The following is a 21,897-nucleotide window of genomic DNA, read 5'->3' as shown; positions in this document are numbered from 1 at the left end:
AGTCCATTGCCCCTTTCTCGTGGTGGGCTTTTTGGTCTTGTTTCTAGTCTCCCATCCTTCCTGGGGGGCTCTTGGAGAACAAGAGAATGTTGGGCTAAAATGGCCTGTTCCCTTTTACCAAGATTAGGGGTGACTTCCCTGCTGATGCCGTGTGCTGGGGCTTTCTCGAATGATGGGGTCAGCCTGGGCCTGGTCCATCAAAGTGGGGGCCCCAGACTCCTCCCTCATTCTTTAGGCGGGGCCAAGGAGGGGATTTCTGCTTGCTCGGCCACATTTCCCAGAAGTGGCATCTCTTAGAGACTCTTGAGAGTATTTGTGTCTCTGCTCTCTTCTTGGGGGGAGCCTTGTCTGTTCTCTGCTGGCCTTCAGACCAGCCCAGGCTTTTGATCCCCTCAGCCTCTTGGCCATCCTTTTGGCTTTCTTCCCCACCAGGGGAATCTGCGGGCCCCTTGAGTCAGCTTAGGGCTGTTCTGAGCCCAGGGGTGTGAGGGGCATGGTGGTGGGTGCCTGGGCTCTGCCCTTCTCCCTCTTTGTGACTTGGGGCATGCACTGGTTTCTGGTCGCCTTCTTGGGGCGGGGGATAACCATCCCTGAGGACCGGAGAGTAAGCGTGCTGGCCGGCCAGCCAGGGGCTCCCTCCTGAGCTGAGGCTGGGGCTGGCCTCCCACCTTTTCTGCCTGGGCCTGACCCTAGCTTCTGGGACCCACATGTACTTGAGGAGAATCTTCAGGTAGAAAATCCCACCCTTTGGGCCTCTTCCCAGCCTTGCTGGGGCAGCCAGTGAATGGGCCTGTGTTTCAGGGCTGCGTAGGCCCATGGTGGGAGTGGAGGAGAGTGGTACTGGAGAGCCTCCCTCACCCCCGGCTGGACAGCTGGGAAGGGAGAGAAGAGAGTATGATCCATTGGGGGGCGGTGGGGAGGGAGGCAGATGAGCTCCAAGGGCCGGTCCAGCTGCAGACAGCTCACTCCTTCTTCTAAGTCACTGGCACACTGGACTTCGGGATTAACTTCCTCGGAGGTGTCGGAGTTCTCCAGAAAGGAGATTGGGGATGGGAAGATCCTGAGCTTGGGTTCAGAATGACCTGACCACACAGTGGCCCTCTGGTGGCACTTGCCAGGCTCCCCTCTGCCTGCCCTTTCACTACAAAGCCTTGGTGTGGGGCAGCCTCATTCCAGGGCAAAAGATGAGCCAGGTCCCTCTGGCTAGAGAGCGGGGAGGGACAGAGGGGCCGATGTATGTGGACAGCTGGAGATGTGAACGCTTCCCCAGCCTCTCATGCCTGCTGCAGAGCCCTGGTGTTGGGGATAGCCGCCACCGGGCGAATTCGGGCCAAGCCTTGAGCTGGGGGATGCCACAGCTGTAACTAGTCAAAGGTTGAAGAAGGAGATTGGGGGGGGGGGTTCCCTCTTCCCTTGGGCCTGTCTATGGCTGAGGCAGGGAGAGGCCAAGCTAGGAAGCTTCTCAGGCATCCCCTGAGGACGTGTGGATGGCAGGCCCTTAGTAAATGCCCACATGGAATAGAAATGGAACAGGAATCAGGTTTTTCTCACCTCTTCTTTCTCTTAATGTCCTTGGGCAGCTGGAGGGTGGGTGCCTTTTGGCCTCCTGCCTCCACACGGGGCTATTTTGGGTGAAATTGTGGGTTTAGGAGCCGCCAGGGCCCAGGAGAGGTGGGGCTGCTTGCCTCCTGCACTCTGGGGTGGGAAGGCTGAGGCATGGTGCCCAGGGCTGAGACTGGCATCTCAGCTGAGCTCTGGAAGCCTCGTGAGGACTAAGGTGTGGCAGGAGTGAGGCCTGAAGAGAGGCTCCTTTGGGGAGTCCAGCTGTTTCCCGTCCCGATCTCCAGCTGCCTTTTGGGCAATCTGAACTGGTGCCATGTGATAAACACAGTGTGTCCAGAACAGAATTTGTTACTCCCCCCCCCCCCCCAAGCCTTCCCCTCTTCCTCACATTCTTAATTCTGTGGAGTCATGCTGGCCCAGGGCCTCCTTTCCACCTCTCCCTCCTCTGATCCATTCTCTATTCAGCCCCCGTTTAGTGGTTTTCCTGGAGTTCAGGACCACCGCCCATGTCCCACACTCCACTCTCCCACAGTAAACCCCAGTGGTGCAAATCTTCTGCTTGGAGTTCATTCAAGGCTCTTTGGACCCCTCCTCCTTTTCCAGACTTCTGACATCACTGTCCCCACCATGGACACATGTATTCCTCAGCCCAGTGACGCTAGCTGTCCATCTCTTGGCTCCTGGCATTTTCTTGGGCTACCCTCATCTCCTCATTTCTGCTTCCTGGCCTCCTTCAGATCTTAGCTAAAATCCTACCTGTCCAGGAAGCCTTTCCCCATCCCCACCCTTCTTCAGATTCTTCACTTCAGTTTGCTCATCTGTAAAATGGGAATATAACTGCCTCCCTCACAGGGTTGTTGTGAAGCTCAAATGAAGAGAAAATCGTAAAGTACCGAGTGCAGTGCCTGGCACATAGCAGGCGCTATATAAAGCTCCTATTTCTATTGTCTCTAACTTGTTTGTCCATTTGTTTGCATTAGCTTAGGAGCTCCCAGAGGGCAGGCACTACCCTCTGGATTCAGCCCATGGGGTGCAGCAGGGGACCCAGAAGTACTTACTGTTAGGCCCTCTCATAGCACATTCCCCTTTCTGTGGCCTTCCTCTGCCCCTGTATTAGCCCCAGTGCCAGCATCCCCTGGTAGCAGAGAAAGAATGACAGGTCAAGGCATTGCGACCCTTGAGTGGGATCCCCGCCTCTGATTGCTGGCCTCTTGTGCCCACAGGGAGTGGGGAAGGCCATGGGCAGATCCTGCAGCGTTTCCCAGAGAAAGACTGGGAGGATAACCCGTTTCCTCAAGGAATTGAGCTGGTGAGTTGGGAGTGGGGTACAGGGGTAGAGGGGGACTCTGCCGAGACAGAGCTATGAAGTACTGGGGGCTGGGAGGCCCCTACCTCCCCCTTCCCTGCCTACCGTGGCATATGGCCTGGCTGTGAGGACCTTGGCACCCAGCACAGAGGCTCCAGGCCAGTTTCCCTGGGAGGCCTCAGTCAGCAGGCCCCGAAGGCTGGGTGCTAGCCTGGGCCCAGAGCTACAGAGGAGGCCTCTGAACCGGGGCAAGGACAAGGGTCTGGGCAGGCTCTGCCAGGGCTCAGGTCAGGCAGGCAGGGCTCTGTTCCTGCCCCATTGCCTTTCCTGGCATCCTTGCCAGCATGAGGCCTGTCTTTTGGGCCACTCTGGAGACTGTCCTCTTTACACAGCCCTGAGTCCCCAGAGAGGTAAGAAAGCGCAGCTGCTGCTGCCCCCATTTTAGAGATGAGCAACAGGCCCCCAGCACCTGCAGCTGCCAGGTGACGTCTGGGGCTTGTCAATGGGGGGGGGGGGCCAGTGGCTCTCGAATTCCTCCCTCCTTTCCAGTTCTGCCAGCCGAGTGGGTGGCAGCTGTGCCCTGAGCGGAACCCACCGACCTTCTTCATCGCTGTTCTCACTGACATCAATTCTGAGCGGCATTACTGTGCCTGCCTGACCTTCTGGGAGCCAGTCGAGCCCTCCCAGGTCAGTGTGGGGGCTGGGTGGGCACAGACCTTGGATTCAGGAAGGGTGGGCGGGCCGGGAGGGAGTGACCCTAGAGGCTGCCCTCGCTCCCTGCCCCCAGGCGCCAGCATGCAGTGGAGAGGAAGAAGAGGAGGCAGGAGAGAGGCCTTCCCCTTCGGCCCTGGCCCCCCCCAGCCAGCTGTTTGCCCCAAAGACCCTGGTGCTGGTATCCCGGCTGGACCACGCCGAAGTGTTCCGGGTGAGGTGGGGGCTCTGTTGGGTGGGCCGGGGCTCCAAGTGGCCAAGACGTCTTGCCTGCCTGCCCTTTCCTAACCCTGGCCCCCGGCCCCTCATTTTCTGCAGAACAGCCTTGGTCTCATCTATACCATCCATGTGGAAGGGCTGAGCGTGGCCCTGGAGAATGTCATTGGCAACCTGCTCACTTGCACCATTCCCATCGCTGGGGGCTCCCAGGTGGGCCCAGGCTTGGGGAGGGTTGGGGGAGAAGCCCCTGAGCTGCAGCGTCCCCGTCGGTCTTCCCCCTCGCTGTCTGAGGGTCCTGTCTGCCTCTGACTCCCTGGGTCTGTCTGTGTCCCTTTTGCTTCCAGGCCTCTCTGTTCTCTTATTCTCTGGGCACCTGTCTGTCTGTCCTCTCAGTTCCTGGGCACCTCTGTCTGCCCATCAGTTTGGGGTGTCTCTCTCCCTGCCCCCTTATCTGATGGGTCGTTGTCTCTAACTGTGTCTCTCTGTCTGTCCTGCGCAGCCGGACTCTGTGGAGGAAGGAGCGGTACGGACTACTCCTCCCCCCACCCACCCCCGTGGGCCCTAATACTTGTCCGTGTCCGCCTGGGTGGGGTCCCAGTCCCTCTCTCCAGGCTGGGCCACTCCTGCCTTGGGTTCAGCCAAGAGACACCAGGCTTGGCCCTTCGGTGGTCTGGGGACCCATTTGGACAGGCCACGCCATGCCTTGGGCAGAGGCCAGCGCCTGGGGGGAGAATGTAGAGCGAGGGAAGGGTCAGAATGGCGGCTGGCACCCGGGGGCCCTGGGAGCTGAGCCCGACCTGTCCCTCTCTCTAGAGGACCATTTCCCTGGGGGCCGGTGACCGGCAGGTGATCCAGACTCCCCTCACGGACTCGCTGCCCGTCAGTTGCTGTAGTGTGGCCCTGCTCTTCCGACAGTTGGGTGAGGCCCTGGTGAAGGCGCCGGGGAGGCTGTGGGCCTCGTTCTGCTGGGCCTCAGGGCCAGAAGCAGCAGTGGAGGGGAGATGCGTGCCCCAGAGGGTTAGAGCAAGGGCAGAGGCCAGGAGGAAGGCCCCCCCAACCCCCCAGTGAGAGCTTTCTGAAGCGGGAGGGGGCTGGGCAGCAGTGAAAAGGCTCCTCCTCCCCCGACTGAGAGGCCGGGCAACGCTGTCAAGTGGGTTTAGCGCTGCCCCCTGGCACCTCCTGAGCCTGCCCTGTGCCCGCAGGTATCACCAACGTGCTGGCCTTGTTTTGTGCCGCTCTCACAGAGCACAAGATCCTCTTCCTGTCTCGGAGTTACCAGCGGCTCACGGATGCTTGCCGGGGCCTGCTCGCCCTCCTCTTCCCCCTCAGATACAGGTAGCAGGCTCCGCTTCCCGTTTCGCTCTGTGCCCGCCCTCACCATCCCTGCCCCTCTCCCCTGGCTCCAGGATCTCCTCTGATGCCCCTCAACTGTTACAGCTTTACCTACGTGCCCATCCTGCCCGCGCAGCTCCTGGAGGTTCTGAGTACCCCGACCCCTTTCATCATTGGCGTCAACTCCCTGTTCCAGGCAGAGACCCAGGAGCTGGTAGGAGATTCAGAGCCCTGCCCTGCCCCATCCCTGCCCCATCCCTGGCCTTCTCAGAGCTCTCTCTCCTCCTCCTACTGACCTGACGGCTGGGTGGCCCAGTGGTCAGGGTGCCCCTTCCAGAGTCAGGGAGTCCCAGGCCAAATCATGGCGGTGTGCCTGTGGCCTCCCGTTTGCTCACCTCCCAAGCAGGGCCCTAATAGCAGCCCCTGCAGGGTCCCATGAGACGATCATGATAAGGCGCCCAGCACAGCGTCCGGCACACAGTGTTGGCTCTTCTCGTGATCCGGCCTCCTCTCCCCTCGCCTTACGCTCCATCCCTTCTCCAGCTCCTCACACCTCCCTTGGGGGCCCTGCCAAGGGGGCTCATTTTGTCAGGGGCCTCCCTGAGCCCTGCCACTGCTCCTTCCTGCTCACAGCTAGACGTGATCATTGCTGACCTGGATGGGGGGACGGTGACCGTCCCCGAGTGTGTGCACATCCCCCCCCTCCCCGAGCCCCTGCACAGCCAGACTCACAGTGCCCTCTGCATGGTGAGTGACAGACGGGGTGGCCGGGGCGGGGCGGGGGGGGCCGTCCTCATGGGCTCTGCCATGCACGGCACGTCCGGCTCCAACTGGGGCAGTTCATTCAAGGGAGAGGCCTGTGGTCGGCCTGCCCAGGGACGGGGTCCTTTGTCTCTGCAGGTCCTCGACCCTGAGCTCGAGCTCGCAGACCTGGCCTTCCCTCCACCCACCGCCTCCTCGTCTTCCCTGAAAATGCAGGTACTGGGGGTGGGGGAGCCGGGGGGCCTGGGGGCCTGCTCTCCCCGGGGGTACGAGTCTCTGTGGGGACAGGGAGAGAAGGGAGCCACACGGACCCCCCTCAGGCCCTGCTTCCCTTAGGACAAGGAGCTCCGGGCCGTGTTCCTGCGTCTCTTTGCCCAGCTCTTCCAGGGCTATCGCTGGTGCCTGCACATTGTGCGCATCCACCCGGAGCCCGTGATCCGCTTCCACAAGGTGAGCTCCGTGGCTGGGGTCCGTCCGTCTCCCTCCGGCCCAGGGCAGAGGCCAGACCCCCTGACTGAGCCATTGTCCTTCTCCCGCAGGCCGCCTTCCTGGGCCAGCGGGGCCTGGTAGAGGATGACTTCCTGCTCAAGGTGCTGGAGGGCATGGCCTTCGCCGGCTTCGTGTCCGAGCGCGGCGTCCCCTACCGGCCCACTGACCTGTTCGACGAGGTAGGGGCCGGGCCGTGCCCGGGGCAGGGGGCGGGGATCGAGCCTGGGGCCGGGCCTCCTCTTCCCTGCTGTCCTCCCTCTCTGCAGCTGGTGGCCAACGAGGTGAAGAGGATGCGGGCCGACGAGAACCAGCCGCACCGCGTCCTGCGCCACGTGCGCGAGCTCGCCGAGCAGCTGTATAAGAATGTAGGGCCCGGAGGGGGGCGGCGGGCAGCCTGGTCTTGGGCGCCCACCCAGCATGCTGACCCTCGGCCCTGTGCCCCTCAGGAGAACCCGTACCCCGCCGTGGCGATGCACAAGGTCCAGAGGCCGGGAGAGGGCAGCCACCTGCGGCGGGCCCCGCGCCCCTTCCCACGCCTGGACGAGAGCACCGTGCAGTGGATCATCGACCAGGCCACGGCCAAGCTGCAGGGCGCGCCCCCCGCCGTGCGGGTGGAGAAGAAGGCCACCGTGCCCTCGGGGCCCCCCATGGGTGAGCCCCGGAGCCAGAGGCGGGGCAGGGCGAGGCTGGGGATCGGCTGGGCAGGCGGGCAGGTGGGCAGGGGACGCTGATGCCACTCGCCTCCCCAGCGGCCATCGTGGAGCGTAACGGCGTGGTCCACGCCAACAGCGCCCGGCGGCTCGAAGTCGTCCGAAACTGCATCTCTTATGTGTTCGAGGGGAAAATGTTGGAGGCCAAGAAGGTGAGAGGGGCTGGGCCTGGGGCGGGGGGCAGCCATCAGAGGGGGGCACCGGGAGGAAGGCCGAGCCTCATGGCCTCGTGCCTCCAGTTGCTGCCCGCCGTGCTTCGGGCTCTGAAGGGCCGAGCCGCCCGCCGCTGCCTCACGCGCGAGCTCCACCTGCACGTCCAGCAGAACCGGGCCGTCCTGGACCACCAGCAGTTCGACTTTGTGGTGCGCATGATGAACTGCTGCCTGCAGGTAAGGGCACAGCCGGGGGGGGGGGGCCGGGGGCACTCGCGCCCCATGCCAGGCACGATGACCGCCCTGTGCTCCCCAGGACTGCACCGCGATGGACGAGCACGGCATCGCCGCGGCCCTGCTGCCCCTGGTCACCGCCTTCTGTCGGGTGAGTTCCAGGCCGAGGCCTCGAAGCGCCTCAGGTTGGCTCCGGGTGTCGGGGTGCCTCCCCTCCTCTCGGGCCTCTATTACTCCGTCCAGCGGACACAGGGAGCGAGGAGGCGGATTGGGGATCGGGCAAAGCGCTCCCAAGTGCCCCTCCGCCCCCACGTGGGAGGGAGGGAGTCTCCCGTGCGCTCTCATCTGACTTGGAGGCCGGGAATGAGTGTCAAGGCCTCTCCCTCAGTGGGCTCTCGGGGTGACTCTGGGCCGGGCCTGCTCTCTGCAGAAGCTGAGCCCCGGGGTGACGCAGTTTGCGTACAGCTGCGTCCAGGAGCACGTGGTGTGGAGCACCCCCCAGTTCTGGGAGGCCATGTTCTACGGGGACGTGCAGACTCACATCCGGGCCCTGTACCTGGAGCCGGCCAGCGAGGAGGACGGCCCCTCGGCTAAGGTGCGCATGGGGGGCCCCGGAGGAGCGGGCGGGGGTGCGCGGGTGGAGCCGGAGCGCGTGGGCGGCCCACATGGGCCCCGGCCCCGGGAGCCCCCGTCTGAGGGGTCGCGGTTCCCGTGGCAGGGGGAGGTGGGCCCCGCAGAGGGCGGCGCCCCCGGGGAGGAGGCGGAAGCGGAGGAGGAGGAGGAGAGGTCGGCCCTGGACGTGGCCTCGGAGCAGCGGCGCCTGTGGCCCACGCTGGGCAGGGACACGCAGCAGGAGCTGGTGCAGAAGGAGGAGAGCACCGTGTTCAGCCAGGCCATCCACTACGCCAACCGCATGAGCTACCTCCTGCTGCCCCTGGACAGCAGCAAGAGCCGCCTGCTGCGGGAGCGGGCCGGCCTGGGGGACCTGGAGAGCATGAGCAACAGCGCCGTCACCAACAGGTGCGGCCACGGGCCTGGGCACGGGGCGGGCGGGGCACGGGGGCCCGGCCCGGGGCGCCACCCCATCCTCCTCCTCCTCCGGGCACAGCATGGCGGGCAGCGTGGCCGAGAGCTACGACACGGAGAGCGGCTTTGAGGATGCCGAGACGTCGGACGTGGCGGGGGCCGTGGTGCGCTTCATCAACCGCTTTGTGGACAAAGTGTGCACCGAGAGCGGCGTGACCAGCGAGCACCTCAAGGGGCTGCACGTCATGGTGCCAGGTAGGGCCAAGCCGGCACAAGTGGGCAGGTGGGCAGGGTGTGGCCCCGGGGCCGGCAGAGCCTAAGGCCACCCTCCATCCTGCAGACATCGTCCAGATGCACATCGAGACCCTGGAAGCCGTACACCGTGAGAGCAAGAGGCTGCCTCCCATCCAGAAGGTGAGGCCTGGCCGTGGGCCGGGGGGCACCGAGAGGGAGGAGAGATGGGCAGCGGGCGGGCCCAGGCCTTCCCCTGAGCCCATCCTCGTCTCTCATGTCCCCAGCCCAAGCTGCTTCGGCCCAGCCTGCTTCCAGGAGAGGAGTGTGTGCTGGACGGCCTTCGGGTTTATCTTCTACCTGACGGACGGGAGGAAGGCTCTGGGGGCAGTGTTGGGGGGCCAGCCCTCTTGCCCGCAGAGGGGGCTGTCTTCCTTACCACCTACCGGGTCATCTTCACTGGGATGCCCACAGATCCCCTGGGTGAGGACTTGCATGCCTGAGATCTCTGGGAGCCCTCCCCCACGTGCCCTCCCGGCCTGACCCGTGCTCCTGTGGCCAGCCACTTGCCCGATGGGGTGGATGCCCACTCTGGGGCCCCTTCCTCTCACATGCGTGCAGCCCACTCCCTCAGCCAGGGGAACCTTCCTGCTCCTCTCCCTCCCTCCCTGATCCTTCTCTGTGACCCCTTGTGACTCTCCGTGCCCCCCCAGTGGGGGAACAGGTTGTTGTCCGGTCCTTCCCAGTGGCCTCGCTCACCAAGGAGAAGCGAATCAGCGTCCAGGCTCACATGGACCAGTTCCTGCAGGATGGGCTGCAGCTCCGCTCTTGTACATTCCAGGTTCGAATCTTGCTCCCCAAGGGCCAACAGCCTCGTGCCAGGCCCATGTCTCCTGGGCTGGGCCCCTTAGTTCCATGTGGCAGGGCCGCTGAGAGGCCACCTTGTAAATGCCCGCTCCTGGCAGGTGGAGAGAGGGCATCTGGGGGTGGTGGCCTGCCCCTGGAGAGCCACTGGTGTTTTAAAAGCAAGTCATGAACTCTTGGTAGGAGGGAAGGTCTGAAGGAAGCCAGAAATCCTTCTCCCAGAAAAAAAGAAGAGTGGGGGTGGCAGTTCGGAATGGCATTGGCCTCCCTCTCCCCTACTTTCTCTCCATCTGGGGGCTGCTGCTGTTTTGTTGGACCAGGCTTCTTCCTCTCTTTGCCCCCTACTGCCACCATAGGCCACAGTTCAGCTGCTGAACCCTGTCCTCTCCCCCTCCCCTCCCTGGCCCAAGCGTCCCCTTTCATAGAGGAGAAACCTGAGGGCCCAGACGCCAAGGGGAGATGACTTGCCCAAGGTCACAGAGCCAGGGCTCCCCCCCACCCCCAGAGGCTTCTGACCCAAACCCCAGCCAGAAGTCAATGGGCACCTGTCCCGGTCTCCTTCCCTAACTCTCCTCCTCATGGTCTGTTGCTGTGCTTTTATGTGAAAGCTTTCTTTTCCTTACTCAGGGGCTGCCTAGTCTCTCCCCTCATCTGCCCCATTGTAAGAGTCCCCCGTAGACATCCCTGAGCAGCAGCTCCCTGGGACATCCCATAAGGAGAAATTCCTGTGCATGGGGCAGCCGAGGGCTTGGTGGCAGACCTTCCAAAGTGAGCTTCTCCACTGGGCCTTGGGGCCTTCTTCCTCCAGACCACACAGACGTTGTGCTTCTGGAAGATGATTTCTTATGAAAGATCTCTCAGTCATCCTTCTGTGGAGACAGTCTCCACACTCCCCACTGGCAGAGGGTGAGGCCCTGAGGAGGGCAGAAATCCCAGCCATGGTATGACTGGGGCTCAGGAATGCATGGGCAGAGGGATGACTTGACCCCACCTAGGTTTGGTGTTTCTGTTGGGCATGAAATGCCTCCTGGCACTTGGCACGGGGCTGGGTACATAGTAGGTGCTTAATTAATGCTTCCTAGATCAACATCCAGCTGGCTGGATAGAGGAGATGCATTTGAGTGAAGGCCAAGTGCCCATAGATCCTACTAAATTCTGCTTTCTTTGTTTTGGCCTGCCCCAACCTATCGACTCCCAGCTCTCCCTAGGGCACACTTGCCACCCTCTCGCCACATCTTGGGTCGTCATGCACTGATGCAGTGTTGGTGTGCTGGTGACACAAAGATCAAAGTGAAAAAAGTCTAAAATCTATTGGGAGAGACACCACGTAGGGAGAATAACTGTGAAGTAGGCAGAGAGGTTTTGGGGGGCTCAGGAAAGGTTTGGGGTAGACATAGTGTGGGCCACCAGAAGAAGGTGAGGAGGGGGCTGTGGATCCTCACAGGCATGAGGGGATAAGGAGGGGAGTCATGTTGAATCAGGCCTCATCAGACATTGGTTGGGGCTTTAAACACAAACTGATTTTATTTTTTAGCAATCAGGAACCAGTGGAGTTTCTTGAGTTGGGGAGTGCTGTGGACCAGTGTTTGTTTAAGAAAAGTGACTGGTGTAGGGAGTCTCGAAGCATCAAGGCCATTGTGGGACTGAGATGGCGGTGGCAGTGGCCATGGGAGTTGTGGAGAGAAGGGCATGGATATGGGAGAGGTGGTGGAGGCAGAAACAATGACATTTGGCAACAGATTGGATATGGGAAATGATGGGGGAACAGGGAGAAGAAGAATGACGAGAGCCCAAATGTGGGAGTTAGCAAAGATACGGCCCTCCGAACACAGGGGACGAGCGCTGGGGGCAGAACCCATTCGTCTGCTTTGAGCAGGTTAAGTTTGAGAAGTCTCTGGGCCATATCCAGGGGGGCGTCTCTGAACCATCTTGGAAAACTGGGCCTGCATTTGTAAGTTGGCCAGCCACCCCTCAGATGAGGAGAGATGGAGAAGAGAAGTCCCCGGCCAGTCAGAGCTTTGAGGGACCCGACCCACCACCCAAAGGGAGGCAGAGGCAGCTAGGATGAGAGTGGCCAGACCAATGGGAGGGAGAGCAGGCCAGAGCAGTGTCACCAGTGCTCGGAGAAAGGAGAGGGAGAGAGCAGGGCCAGGAGGAGGGGCTGTGAGGAGAGACCACTAGATCTGGCGCCTGAAGAAGCAGCATCAGTTGAGGGAGGAGGTGGGACACCAGATGACAGAGGGTTGGGGAGGGAAGAGGAGGCAGAGAGTGTCGACATCTAGCAGATGCCGGATGATGACGAGGCGTGTGAGGAACAGTCCGTCTTCTCTGTCGGTTTAGTGTCTTGTTGCCATCTTTGGGCTTGGACGCTGTCTGGATTCCAAAGAAAAGCAGTTCCCCTGGGGGGGGGGGGTTCCGCACCTGTGCCAGCCCACCTCGTTCCTCATCTCATCGGGGCCTCCTTTGGCTATCATGGCTTTGCCTGGGTTCACCCTCTTGTGTCAGGGTTTCTTGGTTCTGCTTTCCCAGGTCTTCATTGTTTCTCTGGTCTTTCTTTCATTGCCACGGCAAAGGCGATCATGCAAAACCTTCCCGCAGGTCACCATGTCTAGCCGCAAAAAGACGTTTTTGGACAGGATTCTGAGAAGGACCCTGGGTGCCCCTAGTGGCTGGGGTTTCCCTGGCTGTGCCAGGTGTTCCGCTTGTGCCCTTCCTTCCCTCCTGGCCCAAAGAGCCCAGGCCCTGCCCCTGCCCCTGCCCTCTGACTCCTCTAAAAGTATTCTCCTGCCACAGCTGTTGAAGATGGCATTTGACGAGGAGGTGGGCTCAGAGAGTGCTGAGGTCTTCCGAAAACACTTGCACAAACTACGCTACCCGCCTGACGTCAAAGGGACATTCGCCTTCACTGCCGGCTCCATCCACACAGCTGGCCGGCAGCCCCGGACAGCCAAGGAGAAGAGCCCTTCCCTGAGGTACCACCCTGGTCCCTTGCCCGCCCTCCAGAAAAGGCTCGTTCTTAGGTCTGGCCTCCAACCCCCCACAGTAGATACGTGCCCACCTTTGGCTCCTAGCCCCCTGGTGTGCGTGCGTGCGTGTCCCCCACCCTTCCTGCCACCTATCTGCACCTTCTCCACTGCCAGGACCCTGTCACGGAACCTTGTGAAAAACGCCAAGAAGACTATTGGCCGCCAATATGTTACTCGGAAAAAGTACAATCCCCCAAGCTGGGAGCAGCGGGGCCAGCCTGTGCCCCCCGAGGACCAGGAGGATGAGATCTCAGGTCTGTGGGGAGGGTAGCAGATGCTCAGGTTCCTGGGGCTAGTGGGGAAGGGCCCCTGCCGTGGTGTCTCCGCTGGTCCCCTCATTCTGCAGGCCTCGGTCCTTTCCCTCTGTGTGGCCGTGACCCTGCTCTCTACCCCCCAGTGTCTGAGGAGCTGGAGCCCAGCACGCTGACGCCCGCCTTGGCGCTGAAGCCCTCAGATAGGCTGACCATGAACAGCCTCGTGGAGCGGGCGTGTTGCCGAGACTACCAGCGCCTGGGCCTGGGCACCCTGAGCAGCAGCCTGAGCCGTGCCAAGTCTGAGCCCTTCAGGGTCACCCCTGTCAACCGAATGTATGCCATCTGCCGCAGGTGAGCAGAGGCGCCAAGCTCTAAGGTCAGCCTCAGTGGCGTGGAAGGTGAAGGGTCCGAGACAGAAACCAGGGGCTTCTGAACCAGCTACATGGTTGGGACCAGAAGGATGCATGAAGGAACTAAGGCCTAGTGCCCGGGCCCCACATGGAGGAAGCCCCAGAACCAGCTCCCGAATCCATTCTCTCTCCCAGGTGCCAGTGAAAACCCTCTAGAGGAGGGATTCCTGTGGTCCTGGGAAAGGTTCCAGGGGTTTGAATGAGGCAGGCGTAGGTTGGGGTCACGAGGCAGGTTTAAGAGCGTCTGCAAAGACAAAGTGGGCAGAATTTGGCCATTAATAGGCCGTGGTGGAGGTGGGGGGAGGACTGGGAAGATGTCCATTAGGGGAAATAAGAAAGGTAGAAGGGGCCAGCCCAGGGAGGCTGGAGCCCAGGGGACGCCTCAGGGCTGGGCAGAGACACCTAAGAGGTCTTGGCAGAAAGAGGGGCCACAGTCCATGGGCTGACAGGAACCATGGTGCTGGAGGTTGGTGCATCCCCTGCCAGTGACACAGATGTAGGGCAGTGACCACTGCCTTAGCCTGTACCCAACTGATCTCTGCCTTGGGAAAGCTCAAGAGGCCCATATCCTGTCCCTTGATGGCCACCACCACTTGGGAGGCCTGTGGGGCCACAGGAATTCAAACGTGGCCTCAGACATTTGTCTGCCCGTTGCTTCAACTAAAATGGGGGTTAGAGTTCCCATCTTCTTCCTAGGTTGTGAGGATCCAGAGAGAAGAAGCAATTAGCACAGAATGTGACACCAGGGTTCTTAATGAAGCCTTCCTTCCTTTCCTCCTTCCCTCTCTCCCTCCTCCCCCTCTTTCCCTCCCTCCTGCCTTCTCTTCCTTCCCTCCTTCCTCCCTTCTCTCCCTTCTTCTCTATCAGTGTGGCTCAGGGACTTTAGCAGCCACAGGCAGGCATCACAGTGACCCAGCAAGGCCAGATCAGGGGCACAGGGCACCATTATGGCGTTTGGCCTGTTCGGTCATCAGCAGGGCTAGGAAGAGAAGGGAATGTTGACAGTGAGAGCAGACAAAGTGGGCCGAGGGCCCCGGCCATCACAGTAAGATTATGTGGCAAGTTTGGGACCAGAAGGCTGTGGCAGCTTTTCACACGAGAAAGGTCTAGGGCTGCTTTGGTGTGCCAACGCATGCCAGAGGGGGCTGCTCCCCTTCCCCTCTCCACGTGAGCCTGAGGACGTTTCTCCCATCACCCACCCCTCTACCCAGCCGCCCAATGGGAGCGCTTCGTCCCTCCCCTGTCTGGGGTAAGGTGGGGGCTCACATGCTACGTGCCGGTTGCAGTTTGGGCGTGCGGTCTCTGAAAGGCTCACCATCACTGTTCGTGGGATTTTACTTGCCTCTGGGAAACCACAGAAGCCAAAGTGCTTTTGGCTGCCTTCTGTCTTTCCCTTCTATCCCAGCCAGACCACAGCTGGACCCAGTGCCTGAGTCTGGGCCTGGGGGCCACCTTTTAGGCAAGGACATGGAGAAGCTGGAGTATGCCAGAAAAGGGGTGCAGAATGGTCGGGAGGCCTGGAAACTGTGTGGTGAAAGCCTGTTGAGGGACCTGGAGACTTCAGATGATCTAGATAAGAAAAGACTTGGGGTGGGGTGTAGAGGGGGTGTAGGAGGAGTTGGCCCCAGGGGGATGTAAAGCAATGCAGATTTTCAGTAGTGAAAAGGAAACTTGGGACATATGAGAACTGTCCCAAAGTGACCTCCTGTGCCTCAGACTCCCCTCCCTGGAGGCCCCCTTGGGCATTTCCATCTGAGTGGCCAGGCAGGATAAGCAGGGCTTCGGGGACCAGAGGTCTGCTTTGGGGGAAGATCAGGAGGTTAGACCGAACGTCTAACACTTTGGAATCAGGACAGGCAGCAGGGCTGGTCGGGGAACCTTGGAAATCTCAGAGAGGAGAGTCTGGGGCAGGGACTCCTGGGACCAAAGCCCCTCCAAGCTGCCCTGGATTCTGAAAGGTGGAGAGCTTTGCACTTAGCCTTGAGATGTGAGGATTTCTGGGAGAAATTACTATTCTCTAGCTTGTTGGGGGGCTCTCTAGTCCTGGGGCGACATAGGGGAAGACAAAGGTCATTGGCTGGACGTTCCAGGGCCGGACTATGGTCTGATATGAGGGCTGTGCCTAGGAGGGGTGGGTGGCCTGGGAGATGCTGTGCTCCCAGCTTCCAGGACTCCTTAACTTGATGACACAAGCGATCCCTACTGTGCCGTCCTCCTCCTCCTCCTCACAGTGCACAGTCCCGCCTGGGGAGCCCACCAGGGCCCAGAGGGTAGAGTTGGGAAGTGTGAGGGGAGCCAGCAGAGGTGGCCCAGGAGGACGGGCATCCCAGCCAGTCCAGCCCCAAGCCCCCCATTCTTCTTGGTTTCCAGCTACCCGGGGCTGTTGATTGTCCCCCAGAGCATCCAGGACAACACCCTGCAGCGTATCTCCCGCTGCTATCGGCAGAATCGCTTCCCTGTCGTGTGCTGGCGGAGTGGCCGGTCTAAGGCGGTGCTGCTGCGCTCGGGGGGGCTGCACGGCAAAGGCGTGGTGGGCCTCTTCAAGGCTCAGAACGCCCCATCCCCAGGTGACTGGCTGCCCACCCTGGCTCTTCTCAGCCTCCTCCCCCTCCTGTGCCTCAGCATCCCACCCCCGGGGCTGCGAGCCAACTGGCCTTCCTTGTGTGTAACGGGGCAGCCCAGAGGACTCCAGGGTGGGGGGCACCGGACCCAGTGCCCAAGGCTGCCAGGGGCCCCAGGGATGTCCTCGCCCGCCAACCCGAATGCCATCCCCCACCCAGGTCAGTCGCAGGCCGACTCCAGCAGCCTGGAACAGGAGAAGTACCTCCAGGCGGTGGTGAGCGCCATGCCCCGCCACGCCGACGCTGCTTCCGGGCGCAACACGCTCAGCGGCTTCTCGTCTGTGCACATGGCCAGTCACGGTGAGTGCCCGGGGCCCTCGGGCCACCTTGGTGTGGGGCCGCCCCCGCCGTCCCTGCCCCACACCCGGGGCCCCCCGCACACAGTAGGTGCTCGGGCGGTGGTCCCGTGAGGTAGTTTGGGGTGTGCGCCAGAACGGGGCGAGGCAAAGCTCAGGGGGGTCTGGGTGACCGCCTGGGCCCTCGGGCTGAAGCTGAGCTAGAGCGGCCTCTCCGGGGCACGCTGTCCCCCCAGCACTGGGCCGGGCACCCTGTAGCTGCGTATGGAGCGGGGGAGACGGTCAGAGGACACGCGCCCTTTTGTGATCTAGCCCAGTGGTTAGCCCCACCGTGCGAGGGCAGCTGCCGTCCGTCCCTGTCGCTTTGGCTTGTTCTTGTTTGGCTCATCCCGGGTCGGGGTGCGCCGTGGGTCGTGTCAGAACAGAGGGCGCTCCCGTCCCTCAGAACGGGGCGCTGCTCGAGGGGCCAACCACGGCCAGCTACAGGGTGTCTGGGAGCGACACGGGGGAGCCAGTGTGAGCTGACTGGGAGACCCTCGAGTGGGCCCGCGGAGGACAGTACCAAGAGGGGGTCGGGGGTGCCGGAGAGCTTGCGGGCACTTGAGCAGAGTTGGGGCGAGAGAAGGTGGTGAGCAGGTGCAGAGCTCGGTGGGCAGGTCTGGGGGTCAGAGGGACACATTTGGGGGGCTGGCCAGTTCCACACGCCCTGAGGCTGGTTCTGGTTAATGCCTTCAAATCCCTGCCCCGTCCCCCACTTCTGGACTCAGCCGAGTGTCTCCTGAAACCCTCCTGGGCCGCCTTGTTCGGCCAGTTGAGTTTGGAGGGAAGACGGCACCCCCGGGGGGCCTCCGTGGAGGCTTTGTCGCCTTTCCCGTCTCCCAGCCTGCTGCCTGTTCATGCAAGCAGAGGCCAGAGGCTCGGACCTCGGGGTAGTCTGTCCGAGAGCTGGGCAGGAAGGCCCCCGCCTGCCCCAGGAGTTAACGGTCCAGGCGAGGGGTTGAGGCAGCTCTCCAAGCCCGTGACGGCCTTCCCCGAGGAGCCACAGTGTGCGGGCAGCAGGGCCTCGTGGCGGCGGTCTGGGGGGGAGATGGAAGGGCAGCTCTCCTTCCCGGCCTCCCGGCCTGGCCAGGCGTTGGCCGCGGCAGGGCCGGCGCCTGAGTCTTGTCTTTGTGCTGTGCCCCCTCAGCACCCAGTCCCAGGGCCAGGGTCACTACTCTATCCAACCCCACGACAGCGTCAGTCACCAGACGGAGCGCGCCCCGAGGTACCGTAAGCCCCGGGCACTAACTCTGCCTGTGTCCCCTCACTGCCCCAGGCCATTAACTCACTCCCTCTCTCGGACCCTCACTGAGCCTGACCCGCAGCACCGACCGCCCGCGGCCCGGCTCTCACGTGCCGCCCGTCTGCCCGCCAGAGACTCGCTGCCGGCCCTCGCTCGGAGGCGCCTCCTCCCCTCCTGCCCCAGCACTAACTCTGGGCCTCGCGGCCCTCACCCCGAGCATTCACTGGGGCCCTAGTTGGACCCTCCCCCAAGGGGGACCGGGAGTCTGCCCGCCTCCGAGGTAAGTAGTGAGCGGCCTCCCCCGGCCACCGGCCCGCTCACCCCCGCTCTCTCCCTGCAGGGAAGTGGGGCAGCATCCGGGCAAGCGGGCGCAGCGGAGCCTCCAACCTGGGCGTGGACGTGGGCTCCAGGTTAGCGGGCAAGGATCTGCTGGGGCCCCCCCAGCCCAACGGGGCCCCCTCCGAGCCAGGCTTCCTGCGGCCCCAGCGGGCGGCCCTCTACATCATCGGAGACAAGGCCCAGCTCAAGGTGACCGTGGGGGGTCGGGGCGGTGGGGAGGGGGCTGGGCCGCACCTGGCGCCCGTCTGACCCCTCACATCCCCTCCCCGCCGCGCAGGGCGTGAGGCCGGACCCCCTCCAGCAGTGGGAGCTGGTGCCCATCGAGGTGTTTGAAGTGAGGCAGGTCAAGGCCAGCTTCAAGAAGCTCCTGAAGGCGTGCGTGCCCGGCTGCCTGGCGGGAGAGCAGAGCCCGACCTCCTACCTGCGCTTGCTCGAGGAGTCCGAGTGGCTGAGCCAGGTTGGCCAGGGAGGGGGGCTGGGCGGGAAGGGCCTCTCCCCACCCCTCCCACTCTGAAGCCGTGAGACAGAAGGCAGGACGAGCGGGCCGAGCAGCGCCGGGGGGGGGGGCTTTGGGAGGGCGGGAGATCAGGGAGGAAGCCAAAGAAACGGGGAGGCCGGCCTTGGTCCCTGCACTGTCTCAGGAAGGCGCCTGGGGCAGGGAGAGGGGGTGACCACCACCCCTTGTCTGGCCTGCCCCCCTCCTGAGCAAGAAAGGTTTGCCTCTGAAGGTTTGGGGTGCAAATTGTACCCGATGACTGCCTGGAGAACATTTGGGCGCATCACTCTCCATAGCTGGGTGACCTCTCCCTGGGGTGCTCAGGTGTGGGGGTGAAGGGAACAGCCAGGGGTACCCCAAGCTTCCTGTCTGGGAGATGAGAGATTTACTTAGGTGGCAGCCACGACAGACCCAGGGCTAGACGGGGGCTTCTGTCTGCCCAGGCGGGCCGCAGCTGGCTCGGGTGGAGGAGGGCTGTGGGGAGGGGGAGACCCAGAAAGGAGTCTTGGGGCAGGGAGGCGTCGGGGGGTGGGGGGACCCACGGCGCGGCCAACGCCTCCGCCCGCCTTCCCCAGATTCATAAGCTGCTGCAGGTGTCCGTGCTGGTGGTGGAACTGCTGGACTCGGGCTCCTCCGTCCTCGTGAGCCTGGAAGACGGCTGGGACATCACCACACAGGTAACGGGGTGCGCGTGAGCCCTGCGTGTGTGTGCCATGTGCATGTGTGCACATGCGTGTGTGGTCTGACGCCCTGACTGGGGCGGGGGGGCAGGTGGTGTCCTTGGTCCAGCTGCTCTCGGACCCTTACTACCGCACCCTGGAGGGCTTCCGGCTCCTGGTGGAGAAGGAGTGGCTGTCCTTCGGACATCGCTTCACACACCGCGGCGCCCACACGCTGGCCGGCCAGAGCAGCGGCTTCGCCCCCATCTTCCTGCAGTTCCTGGACTGTGTGCACCAGGTAGGCAGCGGGGGGTGGGGGTGGGGCTGCTGGGGGGGGGGCCGGCCGTGACCCAGCCCTGCCCCCCCAGGTGCACTCCCAGTTCCCCATGGAGTTTGAGTTCAGCCAGTTCTACCTCAAGTTCCTCAGCTACCACCACGTGTCGCACCGCTTCCGCACCTTCCTGCTGGACTCCGACTACGAGCGCATCGAGCTGGGTGAGGCTGGGGGTGGCCCGGGGCGGGGGAGGGGGTGCGGCTGGGGGAGGGGAGCACCCCGCGGGTCTGAACTCTGGACCCTCCCCCAGGCCTGCTGTATGAGGAGAAGGGCGAGAGGAAGAGCCAGCAGGCGTGCAAGTCCGTGTGGGAGTACGTGGACAGGCTGAGCAAGAAGACACCCGTGTTCTACAACTACATGTACGCCCCCGAGGACACCGAGGTGAGGGCCGCGGGGTGCCGGGGGTAGCCCGGCCCGGGGCCCGCAGGCCGACTCAGCCGCCCGCCCGCCTCCTCCCCCGCCCAGGTGCTGCGTCCCTACAGCAACGTGTCCAACCTGAAGGTCTGGGACTTCTACACCCGCGAGACCCTGGCCGAGGGCCCCCCCTACGACTGGGAACTGGCGCAGGGCCCCCCCGAGCCCCTGGAGGAGGAGCGGCCCGACGGCGGGGCCCCCCAGAGCAGGCGCCGCGTCATCTGGCCGTGCTATGACAGCCGTCTGCGGGCCCAACCCGACGCCATCTCGCGCCTGCTGGAGGTTCGTGCCGGCCCCTGGCCCGGCCCTCCCGGCCGTGTCTTCCGCAGGCCGAGGGGGTTCCCCGGGCAGAGACCCCGGCAATGGGAGGGCATCTGGCCTAGGAGAGGCAGCACTGGGGGGCCCCGAAGGGGGGTGGCACCACTTTCCAGGAAAAAGGCCCCAAGGACGCACTCAGAGGCGAGTGAGAGGAGACGAGGAGGGAGAGATGGGGGCCTGGCGAAGGAGCCATGCCCGAGGCAGCGGATTGGGCACGGGGAGGGTGGCAGAGGAGAGGCGACCACCGTGGTCTCGAGCTCTCTGAAGCCCCCGAGAGAAGTCTGAGCTGTGCAGGCTGTGTCGGAGGCCAGGCGCACCCCCTTTATCGGGGTCAGACCCCACCAACGGGTGAGATCCCTGGGGGGCCGCAGTGAGGGCTGTGCACGGCGAGCCGGTACGGGAGGGGACCAGACCCCGAAGGCCGGGGGAAGCACCATCCTGGGGCCTCTAGTTGGAGGTTCTGGCCTGCAGGCGGGCAGGAGGAGCCGCAGGAATAGCAGCGCCGGCGCCGGGGGACTCCCCTCCACATCCTCGGTGACACCGCTGGTGCTGGGGAAGGCTGGGGGGCTGCAGAGGGGCGCCTCCAGGCGTTTCTGGGACGGCTGCCAGTCAGTGAGTGGCCCCGAGGGCTCAGGAGGCCCGGATGGCGGGCGGGAAACTCGAGAGGTGAAGGTAGCCTGGAGATGGCCGGCTGCCGTGAGGCTCCCTCAGTCAGACCCCATCGGGCCGTTGGGTCCAGGCCCGGCTTGTTCTGTCACGTCTGACCCCGTGTGGGGTCCTCTTGGCAAGATCCCGGAGGCTTTCGCCATTTCCTTCTCCAACTCATCTGACAGAGGAGGAAACTGAGACCAACAGGGTGAATTGACTTGTCCAGGGTCACACAGCTACAAGTGTCTGATGAGTCGCTCTAACCACTGTACCACCTAGTTGCCCCAGTCCTGGGCACCTCGGCTTTGAAAGCTTTGAAGAGCTGGAGTGAGACTAGAGAAGGGCTGGGGGTCCTGGTGTCTGGAGAGCACGGGGGCATCGGGGGCACCGAGGAAGCCAAACGTGGATCGGGCTGCTGCCGGCGGGGAGTGCGTGTGAGAGGAGGCACGGGGGTCGCCGTGCTCCGCCGCCCCCTCAGATAGATTCTGGGGTCCGCCGGAGGGATGGTCAGGAGAGGGCTCGAGGTTAGGCCGGAGAGGCTGGAGGTGCGCCTGCGGTCATTGGCACATGCCGGGGTCTGCAGCTCCCTGACCCCTCCGGAGCCTTTCTTGTCCGCCCCAGCCGGTGCCAGTCTTTTGGGCTCTGCCTCTCCGGCCTTCCCGGCCCACGAGAGCCCAGGCAGGGAGTCGGGAGAACGGCTGTTCCGCTTCCCCAACAGCCCCTGCTCGGCTGCCTCGGCACCCCTCCGTCTGGACGTGGCAGAGGACGAGGAGACGCCTGGTGCTCCGCCCGGCCCCCTTTTCTGTTGGGGCCCCGAGCTCACGGGCCTCACCACCAGGAGGCTCCCCAAAGCCCCGGGGTCACTGCACCACGGGGCATGGGTGGCCCAGAAGGGGCTTCACCCTTTTCTCTCTGGGGGGCCAGAGGGGGCCCCCAGCTTTCCCCTCCCTCCCCCCAACGAACCCTCTCTTCCCAGGAGCTGCAGCGGCTGGAGACGGAGCTGGGCCGGCCCTCGGAGCGTTGGAAGGAAACGTGGGACCGAGTGAAGGCAGCCCAGCGCAGCGAGGCCCGACAGGACGGGCGGGTAAGGGGGAGGGGAGGCAGGGGGGGTGGGGAGGGGGCCGCAGCCCCGCTGAGGCCCGGCCTCTCTCCTGCCCACAGAGCACCCCCAGCTCCCTGCTCATGTCCAGCGTGTCCCACC

General features: G+C 63.2%; 1 protein-coding gene across 1 annotated transcript in view; it reads left to right on the top strand.

The window, feature by feature from the left end:
* The first annotated feature begins 493 nt into the window (after positions 1 to 493).
* SBF1 (SET binding factor 1) overlaps positions 494 to 21,897 on the top strand; it is a 27,798-nt gene continuing 6,394 nt past the window's right edge. Inside the window, exons 1-37 of the mRNA XM_044679290.1 lie at positions 494 to 604; positions 2,723 to 2,872; positions 3,419 to 3,556; positions 3,657 to 3,794; positions 3,899 to 4,009; positions 4,613 to 4,718; positions 5,002 to 5,134; positions 5,237 to 5,345; positions 5,765 to 5,878; positions 6,032 to 6,109; positions 6,230 to 6,343; positions 6,433 to 6,561; positions 6,649 to 6,747; positions 6,829 to 7,033; positions 7,132 to 7,244; positions 7,332 to 7,481; positions 7,561 to 7,629; positions 7,909 to 8,073; positions 8,218 to 8,498; positions 8,587 to 8,759; positions 8,845 to 8,918; positions 9,023 to 9,218; positions 9,449 to 9,576; positions 12,393 to 12,571; positions 12,740 to 12,879; positions 13,023 to 13,230; positions 15,660 to 15,856; positions 16,070 to 16,210; positions 17,393 to 17,470; positions 17,829 to 18,016; positions 18,105 to 18,284; positions 18,899 to 19,000; positions 19,095 to 19,280; positions 19,351 to 19,477; positions 19,567 to 19,697; positions 19,782 to 20,012; positions 21,673 to 21,780. Coding sequence (XP_044535225.1) covers positions 494 to 604; positions 2,723 to 2,872; positions 3,419 to 3,556; positions 3,657 to 3,794; positions 3,899 to 4,009; positions 4,613 to 4,718; positions 5,002 to 5,134; positions 5,237 to 5,345; positions 5,765 to 5,878; positions 6,032 to 6,109; positions 6,230 to 6,343; positions 6,433 to 6,561; positions 6,649 to 6,747; positions 6,829 to 7,033; positions 7,132 to 7,244; positions 7,332 to 7,481; positions 7,561 to 7,629; positions 7,909 to 8,073; positions 8,218 to 8,498; positions 8,587 to 8,759; positions 8,845 to 8,918; positions 9,023 to 9,218; positions 9,449 to 9,576; positions 12,393 to 12,571; positions 12,740 to 12,879; positions 13,023 to 13,230; positions 15,660 to 15,856; positions 16,070 to 16,210; positions 17,393 to 17,470; positions 17,829 to 18,016; positions 18,105 to 18,284; positions 18,899 to 19,000; positions 19,095 to 19,280; positions 19,351 to 19,477; positions 19,567 to 19,697; positions 19,782 to 20,012; positions 21,673 to 21,780 — 5,280 coding nt within the window. The remainder of the gene's footprint in view (positions 605 to 2,722; positions 2,873 to 3,418; positions 3,557 to 3,656; positions 3,795 to 3,898; positions 4,010 to 4,612; positions 4,719 to 5,001; positions 5,135 to 5,236; positions 5,346 to 5,764; positions 5,879 to 6,031; positions 6,110 to 6,229; positions 6,344 to 6,432; positions 6,562 to 6,648; positions 6,748 to 6,828; positions 7,034 to 7,131; positions 7,245 to 7,331; positions 7,482 to 7,560; positions 7,630 to 7,908; positions 8,074 to 8,217; positions 8,499 to 8,586; positions 8,760 to 8,844; positions 8,919 to 9,022; positions 9,219 to 9,448; positions 9,577 to 12,392; positions 12,572 to 12,739; positions 12,880 to 13,022; positions 13,231 to 15,659; positions 15,857 to 16,069; positions 16,211 to 17,392; positions 17,471 to 17,828; positions 18,017 to 18,104; positions 18,285 to 18,898; positions 19,001 to 19,094; positions 19,281 to 19,350; positions 19,478 to 19,566; positions 19,698 to 19,781; positions 20,013 to 21,672; positions 21,781 to 21,897) is intronic.

Source organism: Gracilinanus agilis, chromosome 5 (genome assembly GCF_016433145.1).
Source record: "Gracilinanus agilis isolate LMUSP501 chromosome 5, AgileGrace, whole genome shotgun sequence".
Taxonomy (NCBI): Eukaryota; Metazoa; Chordata; class Mammalia; order Didelphimorphia; family Didelphidae; genus Gracilinanus; species Gracilinanus agilis.
The sequence above is the reverse complement of the archived record's forward strand: the minus strand, read 5'-3'. Positions and strand labels throughout refer to the sequence as shown.